At 39.6% G+C, this 9,704-nt stretch overlaps 1 protein-coding gene across 1 annotated transcript; it reads left to right on the plus strand.

Annotated features, from left to right (window-relative positions):
• The first annotated feature begins 498 nt into the window (after positions 1-498).
• On the plus strand, positions 499-7,380 carry cyldl (cylindromatosis (turban tumor syndrome), like). The gene is made up of 15 exons (XM_030049926.1): positions 499-791; positions 1,072-1,510; positions 1,847-2,125; positions 2,584-2,665; positions 2,763-2,935; positions 3,334-3,499; positions 4,147-4,288; positions 4,534-4,644; positions 4,747-4,838; positions 4,938-5,001; positions 5,222-5,354; positions 5,672-5,780; positions 5,858-5,976; positions 6,065-6,278; positions 6,385-7,380. The coding sequence occupies exons 2-15, from the start codon at positions 1,076-1,078 to the stop codon at positions 6,567-6,569; spliced, it is 2,304 nt and encodes a 767-aa protein (XP_029905786.1). The 5' UTR covers positions 499-791; positions 1,072-1,075; the 3' UTR covers positions 6,570-7,380.
• Positions 7,381-9,704: the final 2,324 nt, after the last annotated feature.

The following is a 9,704-nucleotide window of genomic DNA, read 5'->3' on the forward strand; positions in this document are numbered from 1 at the left end:
ATTTATTCCTCATATTCCTTATTAGCGCATATCCAATCAGATAATGTGTGATATGCATGTGTAAACAGAATAATTCAAAGAACTTGTAATTGACTTTTTTTCTTGTCTTTGTGTGTGTAATCAACTTGTGAATTTTTATAGTGATATCTGAAAGTAAATTTTGAACCCCTTTCCCCTGTGTGTTAAAAACAGTGTTTTTTGGTAATATATGGTCATAAATAGGTGATTTTTCAAAACTTTCCACCAATGGGATTTCCTGGGACTTTTTTCCCCTCACTCAGGACAAACTGAGGATACAAAATCAGTTGAGTTTGCTTCTCTTGCAATTTGTCCTAGGTTGACCCCAATTTTGGCCTAAAATTACTGGACTATTCACCTTGTGTGTGAGTCTGGGTTGTTTTGCAACCGGATTGTTACACCGCGCCTGGTTCCCGCCCGCTGTGTATCCGGAGGGTTAACCGGAAACCTTAAACAAGCGCACCACATTAAACGCCGATGTGGGTTAGCAGTTAAGCAGGGACACAGACCTCACCAGCCAAAGTTGTGTTTGTTTTCACCGCAAGATAGCCAAAAAAGTTATCGTGTCATTAGTACAAAGGTGAATCACTGACACTCGGTTCATTTCTGGGTGTCGTTTGAGTCCCCGGAGGATAAATGAGCCGCTGACGCTGATGGCTTTTCTCTGAAATGAAAGGGGAAGTGAAACTTAACAGGAAAGCTGGCCAGTCGAAGAAAAACCAAGAAGAGCCAACTCAGACAGATTCAAGTTTAACTTTCCCCAACTAGTTCAGGTAACGTTTGCCTAAACGTACCTGGGATTGTAAGAAAACATTAATGTTGACTGATTGTCTGACCCGTGTTGCTGTCTGAGTCGTTTTACTTTCATGTTCAGCGGTACAGACGCCTACGTTAGTTGGCGTTGCTGTGATTGTCAGCCTGTGTGTTGTTAGGAGCTGTGGTCAGGATTATATAAAGCCCTAATCTCATTGCCTACATGTGGATATATAACTGTTGTGTATGCGCTTGCATTTCTGCCTAACAACCTGCTAACTTTACATCTCGTTGTCTCAGCAAAATGGACCGATCCACCAACAACATGTACTTCATCATAACAGCACAGCCTAAGTACCATGGATATATCCACGCAGGCCGCATATGTCACATCGCAGAGTCTAGATACACATTGGAGCTCAGCAAAGAATCCCTCACAAAGTTGCCAGTCATCTGCATGGGTTCATATACGGATACAAAACTGGATGTGAGTGACATGGACCATGTGAGCGCAGAGGAGGCTGGACTGCTGCTGGCCCTGGAGGATGACTCCGAGAGGCTGAAGTGGTTCAGAGAGAGGGAGACTCTCAGGACAGCTCTGAGCCTCACGACGAATACCCCAGTTACTGTGGATGAAGGGAAACAGAAGCTGAGGGGCATCATCCGCTTCATTGGAAGGCTGTCAGAACCAAAATATCTCGATCCCCTGTCAGGAGTGTTCTTTGGGATTGAACTGCAGGCAGGACTTTGAATTTTTCTTTTGTTGGTTTATTTAAAACAGCGACTGTACAATAAATGTGTATTTAAGTATTTGTAGGGATGAAGTAAACTGACTTTGCTTGTAATCAAAAGATTTAACAAAGGTCAGTAAGTTGTATTTTTTGACAATACTGCAGTAGAGATAGGAGGTAGGACTTTTTTTTTTCTTTTTTTTTTTGTCCAATGTCCAGAATCCTTGATTTCTGAGTAAGGTGAAGATAGGGCTTGTTGTTGATAGTTTACTGTAAGTTATTTATATTTCCTTGTGGATGAATTGAGGATGAATTTAGGTGTTACTGTGTTTCTTTCCCTTCAGGGTCCTGATAAAGGAAAAGGGCACACAGATGGGACCTTCAGGTCGAGAACATTTTTCCGCTGCAAAAAAGACTGTGGCATTTTTGCCCCATTCTCCAGAGTGAGACCTGTGGTGCCTAGTTCCTTGACATCCTCAGCCCACCAGCCCACCCTGCAGGCACAAACAGACAAACTATCCATAGGTGATAGAGTCACGTATTTTGTGGATGAGAAATGTAGCCACGGAACAGTGGTGGACCTTAATGGGAATAATGAACACCAGATGGTTCGCATCTCCACAGTGAGTAATCACTTGCCATATGTTTTTTTTTTTTGTTTTTTTTTTTCAGTTTAGTGTGATTAATGCTAAAGAGTCAGAAATCTGTTTATTGTTGTGCTTACACTATGCGTAAAAACTCACTCACAAAACTCAGTGTTTCACCCATCTGTCATATCATCTACAGTCCAACCTCTACTCAGCCATTTTTTTCATAGTTTCTCACTTTAATAATCCATCCTTGTGCTAAAACATGCATGTACATTTGCTGACACCACCATCAGTGCTCATCAGTGGCAGCAGTCATCCTTTGTTAGAATCTAAAAGATTGCTTACAATTTTGCTTGCTGATTGCTTGCTTATAACTCTGTTTGCAAAGAGGTTCCTTGATAATGTTATTCCTAAGGTCTTTGATACTACTCTTTCAAAGTCAGCAGTCCACAATGCATTCATTTATGTATTTATTTACTTGATGTTTACAGGACACAGATGAGAATGGACAGGCAGGGGATGAAGTTGAAGTTCCACTGGACTGTGTTTTTAAGGGGGAGGTGCTGCCTGCAGGTTTGAGCTCTTGACATAATGAGGCCGATTCCTCACACTTTGAAGTCGATTCAAAACTTCTCTGTCTGCTTTCATTCAGAAATTTCATTTCATTCAGAAACAGAGAAAATGGACGTTGATACACCTGTGGTGGAACCAGATGCTAACTACGGAGGTCTGGGTGTGAATTCCATGGTAGAAGTGGACTTTGCTGCTGGCAAGTCCTATGGAACTATCCGCTGGATTGGTTATTTGCCTGGTCGAGACGAGATCACGGCTGGAGTTGAGCTGGTAATCACTGAAATCTTCCTGTTTACATTCAGAACTATATGGTGCTTGCCTGGCTCTAAATTCAATGTATTATTGAACTACAATGTATAATTGAAGCCAACATCTATAGGAAACTCTAAAATGTCAAAGCATAATGAAACTTTAGTCATTATATAATGTCTATCTATCTTCCGTCCCTGTTTGGTAGTCAGTTGAACTGATCTAGGCTGTGGTTACCAGCTCAAAAGAAAATTTATTGTTTGTTCACTTTCTGTGAGTTGGTGACACTTACATTTGCAAATGATTGCCACTCAAGTCATTTTTCTTACCAAAACTACAAATGGTCTTACATTTGGAAGTGACAAATAAGCTGATTCTGATTCTTATTCTGGTTCTGATCTTTATATTTCTGTCCTCAGGAGGATAACAGTGGAGTGAGTGATGGTACTTTCAAAGGTGTCCGCTTCTTCAATTGCCCTCCTGGAAGAGCTATTTTCCTCAAGCTGCTCACATGTCATCCCGACTCACGCTTTCAGAGTGAATCAACCAATCACAGAGAGAAGACTCCAAAAAATGAAGTTCCAGGTTAGAGTATGAGTGGCCCATGTAATTTTCACTAGCCTAGAGCAATCAATTGTTCACAGCTGAAAATGTCTATACCTTAAAGTAAGCTGGGAATCTCTTATAGGGGATCAATTTTGACTGAGAGGCTATGCACTGCCCCCTTGTGGATAGTGTTGATAGTGGCAGTGGCAAGATGGACACGGGAAAAATCCAACAGTTTTCTTTTTTTGTTTGTTTCTCTGGATTCATGGGTTATATTTTATTTACTGTGATATAGTACAGTATCCAACATAATTTCACACTAGATTACTACTTTAATCTATCCCATCATTTTAAATTACATATAAAGAGCAATATAGAGTGTTCATATAGTATGCACATGTTTGTCTTCTGCTCTCACATACCTTTTTATATGTAAAGTATTTTTGTTTTTAAAAACTGTAGCTGTCTGCTCATAGAGAAACTTGTGTCACATTGGAGATGAAGCACATAGAATGAGACACATTCAGCTGTGATAAAGTCATCACTGTTTACATATTGTGTTATCACCTTTGCCTTGTATGTGACTGTGCCATTCTTTGTGTGTGTGTGTGTGTGTGTGTGTGTGTGTGTGTGTGTGTGTGTGTGTGTGTGTGTGTGTGTGTGTGTGTATGTGTATGTCACTTCAGAAAGCGAGACAGAGCACTGCACAGGGAGGATTGAGACTGTTGCTCCTATCAGTACTGAGGAAGTTAGCCAGGTTCTGATAGGACGAATGAAGGGGATCCAAGGCCACTGTAACTCCTGCTACATGGATGCTGCCCTCTTCAGGTTAGGATGATGACCTTTCTAACATAATAAGGCTTTGAGTGAGGATTGTGGAAGCAGAAGTTATTTCAGAGCTCAAAATGGCTCTGCCTCCCTCCTGCCTCTGTGGCTACCTGTTAATTATATGTTCAAAAATTCTTACCAAAATAAATTTCCTGAACGATTATTAGCCTCATCATCTGGTTCCACAATTGTATATAAGCTGTGGGGATGTTTCATGTTATAGCTCCGTTTCCTTCTGTCTCCAGCTTATTTTCTTGCTCCTCTGTACTGGACTCCATCCTGTTTAAATCAACAAAGCCTCAAGATGCCCCAATTCAGAAAACCCTACTGCGTGACATTGTCAACCCCCTCCGCAGGTGTGTCACCCTGTGTGTTGTGTGACAATGCAGTGGAGATTTCATTTATTTAGAAATACTGCTTATGTCCTAATATACTTGTGTACTATGACCTGTATCCAGTAAGGGCTTTGTAGAGGGGCGCCACATTATGAAACTTAGACAGCAGCTGGAGAAACACGGCTACAGCCACTCCTTCACTACTGACGAAAAAGGTAAATTTAATCTACAGTAAATCTACAGTAGAAGCCTTGCTGGAGATATTTTTTTGATTTGTTTATAGGTTGTAAATGTATGTGACTGTTGTCTTTCAGATCCTGAGGAGTTTCTCATTGTCATCATGCACCATATTCTTGCCCTGGAGCCTCTTCTCAAACTGTACTGTTATCATTGTTCTTGTATCATTTCATAGATTCTATATTTTGTCAAATAAATAGGATAAATGCTGTCTGAACATGCTAGTGATGTTTATTTTTGCCTGTACATCACATAATTGGTTTATTATGCATTTTTATAGTCTGATTGCCCCATTTGGAAAGGTTGTTTCATGTACCCTCAGTTCTTAAAAAAAATCACATTTTTTGTTTTCCCCTTTCAGCTCAGCAGGTGGTAAAGTTCAGGAGAGTTATTGTTACCAGATCTTCTTGGACCAGAACCATAACCTGGTGCTGCCTACGGTCCAGCAGCTACTGGAGCACTCCTTCCACAGTGCAGGACTCAAACTGGCTGAGGTGGGATCATTTGATTGCTGTTACTTTTCATGTACTGTATTGCTAAAGTTGATGAAAATGTCCTCATCATAGCACTTGAAAAATGAAAAAGAGGTGGAATAAAGCTCTAAAACAAGTTAATGCACTTGAGATTTACATTTTAAATGGACTTAACTGAAGGTATTTTTTTATTTATTCATTTATTTATTTATTTTTGGTGTTGCGTTCCCTGTAGATGGTGCTGTTGGATAATTTTTTTCATACAGCTCATACTATCTCCTCCTGAAATTATGTGTATTTTTTTGTACTCTGTTACACAACTTGTCTTATCATTTCAGGTGCCTTCCTGCCTCATCCTCCAGATGCCTCGCTTTGGGAAGAAATTCAAAATGTTTGACAAGATCATTCCCTCTTTAGAGCTGGATATTACTGATCTTCTTTCTGAAGGTAGTATAAACAAACACACATGTACCCAATCACACACGAATGAATTCGGTGAATACAATATGTTGCGTGTGTTTTAGGTCCCCAGCAGTGCATGATGTGTGGGGACCTGGCCCATGAAGAGTGCACAGACTGTTTTAAAGATCCCATTTTCAGCCAGACAGGATTCAAGCTCTTCTGCAAGAAGTGCTCCTTTCAGGTGTTTCTTTTTTTATGTATGTGGAAACTCAAGTCATTTCGTAAATCCTTGGCATACCTCAACAGCAACAGCGTGTATTTCTCTCCAGGTGCACTCTAATCCCCAGCGACAATCCCATCGACCAACCATCCTGGAGATCCCTGAAGGTTTCTTTGAGCATGGCACACCTCACGTCCTGGCCAGAGACAAACTGGAGCTGTTTGCCGTGCTCTGCATCGAGACAAGCCACTATGTTTCCTTCATCAAATACGGGCCAAAGAGCCAAGACTGGATCTTCTTCGACAGCATGGCTGACAGACAAGGCAAGTAGCTTGCATTTGCACCTTGTTTTGCTTACATGCATGTGGTTCCTCTTTTTTCAAATGCATAGTCTTTTGCTCACTTTTCCACTGTCTGCATGTTTGTCAGGGGAGAGAGATGGCTTCAACATCCCTGAGGTGCAGGCCTGTCCTGAAGTGGGCATGTACCTGGAAATGTCCCCTGCAGAGCTGGCCAATCAGGTGCCTCGGGACATGAAAGGTGTAGCCAAACGTCTCTTCTGTGATGCGTACATGTACCTGTACCAGAGCAGCAGCATGTGTCTGTATCGCTGAGGGAGCCTGGCATTACTGTGGAAATCCCACCGCTTATTGATTGTACAATCTGACAATAAGAAAATACATTAAAATATATTATACTGATTATAATATATAGCAGCTTATGTTTACTTTTGCTATTCATGTAAATGTCTTTTGCCCTGTCCTATTGCTACTCTTGCAACAATGTGTGAAACTACACACATGAACGCTGGAAAATGTGTACATAATTGCTTTGCCTTAGTGTCGGGAAATTAAAATTAGATTTGAATAATTTATACAAACTTTATACAAAAGATAGGAGATGACAAACTGACATCAGTGGCACAACTGACATAGATTGCTCATTCATTTTGAATCGTAATATGTAGAGAGGAAATTCACAATCACTGAGATGCCATTTGTGAAGATAAATGATATTTTGCACTATAATATTAAGACTTTGTGGAATTCCCTCCTTATGTATTATATATACAAGGAAATGTAATGAGTATTTTCTAGGGCTGTATCCAACTCGCAATTTCCAGAGTCGACTCAGAATCGGCCTTTCAAAAAGACGAATCGACTCGCACTGCCTACGACAGTAATTCTGTATGTGTGACCATGGTTTTCAGTACTGTCCTCCGCAAGTTAATTAATCCTGTTAATTGCATCTACCAGTTGTGAAATGGTATACTATTTTCCCACTCCCTATATTTCCATTGAATTGTTTAGAGACCTTGTCCAATGTTATTGTCGCATTGCAATGCCCAGTAAGTATCCTGGAAAAAAAAAAAAGAAAGAAATTTTCGACTACACCTTCTGAGTCAGTTTGCGAGGAGGCTCGGAGGCATCATGAGTATTTTAACTTCTTGTGACGGCAAATGAGGTTATCATGCAAACATTAGGTAAAAGAAACAGATTTAGCTGTTCAACAGTAATCATTGGTGTGTGATCTGTTCTGATATAAGCCTCTATATTGTTAAATTTACACTATATTGTAAATTGATAGATAAAATTATCTTTGCACCTTCTATGTTTTCTGACTAATAGGGGTTTAGGATGGTAGCTGGACCAGATATTTCATATTACAGTTTCAATTCAGATTGTTCAGATTATTTTGTCGTTTATTTTGAAACATTTGATTCGAACTTTGCCTCAGGGAAACATATGACACCTGTTATCATGGGTATTCCTTTTTGGTAGATGTCTGTCCACTTCTTAACTAATAGTTCTTCATTTTTGGCCAATGTTTGTAAAATTGCACTTGAATGGGTACTCTGCAAAGAATGTAATCCTGTGCTAAGTCTGTGGCCTCCTATATATTTGTTTGTTTCTATGGTTTATGCATTGCACTGAACACAACAAACAAAAAATAAAATATATCTACAAACCCATGCCATAGTTGTTTTTTCATCAAATTCAAAGAGTAGGAGACACATTTCTAGCATATCTTGTTGTAGAGATATTGTTTTAATGTAACTGAAAAATGCAAAAATCTACAAACTGGGTTCGTATTGGTGCTGGAAATCCTGGAAAACACTTGAATTTTAATGTGGTATTTTCAAGGTTTGAAAAGTGCTTGGATTATGAATACAGTGCTTTAAACTGCTTGTAATTGCATTACTTTCATGGTGAATGGCTGGTGACATATTTTGAAAGTTGAAACTTTGTTGTATTTTCATTGTAAGTTGTCTCCCTTCTATAGAATGCCCTCACAAAACAATTTTGGTTGTTAATAGTGCAATAACATCTGATTTAATGTGATGAAGAAGTGAATAATCAAAAAAGAGAAGTGCTTGAATTTGATTTAAGAAAAGGTGAAGGAAGCCTGTGCAAAAAAGAATCAGGTAATTGTGTTACCTTTAAACAAACACAATTGAGGAATGCTTGCTGGTTAGAGTAACAACAACACAAATTTATTTTTTTCATAGTCAAAGAGTCTGAGCTTAACCAATTTCACAAACTGAGAAGAAGAATGATTTTACTGTGACAGAATGAGGTTGAGGAGGCAGCAGGATGAAGTGGAAATTGGGGAACGTGGGGCAGAAGCCTGGACACAAGCAGATGGACGTGATCAGATTATTGTGTCCCCTGTTTTTGTTGTGCTAATGTTATACAGTCTTTCCCGTCAGTGAAGAAAGACGGTCAGACAATGGCATCGAAAGCATCATCTAGAGTGATGAGGAAACGAAACAGCAAGACAGTACAGGTAATTTTAAAAAGGTGGAATAACGCAGTGCTCATGCATAAAAGATCATTGTGGGTGTTGGGTTTGCTGGACAGAGAAATGTCATGTTGGTTTAATGGCAGCACAAAAGGGCTCACTGGCTGCAAAGGGGCCACGGGTGGGAACTTTTGTGCATGCGTGTCTGTGTGTGTGTGTCTGCGTGCACTGCTTGAAACAACTGTCCATTAGGAGCACATCAAATGGCATGCATATTCATGACTCACACAATGTGTTACAGGATTTATCCATCTAAAAATATGCAGTGAAGAATTGTCAGGGTATTTGACCATCTTTCCTTTAGAATATCAAGCTAAGGAGTGGCTATAATCATCTCCTCCATCACTATGGAGTAATTAGCTATCCGCTTACCACTGGCTGCTTACACAAGTTATACTTTCACTGCAAAATGAAGTTAACTGTACACAATACAATGATAAACCACGGAAATGTACAGGAACATACGGCATCTGCACCCTAAAACAGCTAAGAAAAGAAATGGGGACAATAGGACCTATTTCATTCAAAGTAATCAACTAAGTAGACTTAATGCTACTTTTAAGCCATAGACAAACACTAATTAATTTAATGCTACTTTTAAGCCATAGACAAACACTAATTTTATTTTGCTGAATTTTCTTTTTCGTATTGGGTTTGTCATCAGGTGAGTGAAACAAAAACTTGCTGCTTTCACTGATAACTAATGTTATATTTGTGTGTGCTAAAAATGCATGCAGTCCATGTACATCAAAGAGCATTCTGACTGTTTCTGTTCTCACAACAGATGGAAGATGAAGCAGGGCTCAGACTCAGATAATGTGATGATAGGGAGGGGAGATATGAATTCAGTCACAGACCAAATATGTGACTGAATATTGCTTAACTTTACCAAATTGCTTTAGTTCCCTAACCTTAACCCTATCCTTAACCCTCACCTTAACCAAACA

This window comes from Myripristis murdjan, chromosome 4 (genome assembly GCF_902150065.1).
Source record: "Myripristis murdjan chromosome 4, fMyrMur1.1, whole genome shotgun sequence".
Classification (NCBI taxonomy): Eukaryota; Metazoa; Chordata; class Actinopteri; order Holocentriformes; family Holocentridae; genus Myripristis; species Myripristis murdjan.

Excerpts from the sequence above, each read along its gene's own strand:
- cyldl (XM_030049926.1), top strand. The coding sequence starts at position 1,076 with ATGGACCGATCCACCAACAACATGTACTTCATCATAACAGCACAGCCT. Across the intron at positions 4,289-4,533 it reads ATGGATGCTGCCCTCTTCAG|CTTATTTTCTTGCTCCTCTG; the intron begins GTTAGGATGATG and ends TTCTGTCTCCAG. Across the intron at positions 6,279-6,384 it reads CAGCATGGCTGACAGACAAG|GGGAGAGAGATGGCTTCAAC; the intron begins GCAAGTAGCTTG and ends CATGTTTGTCAG.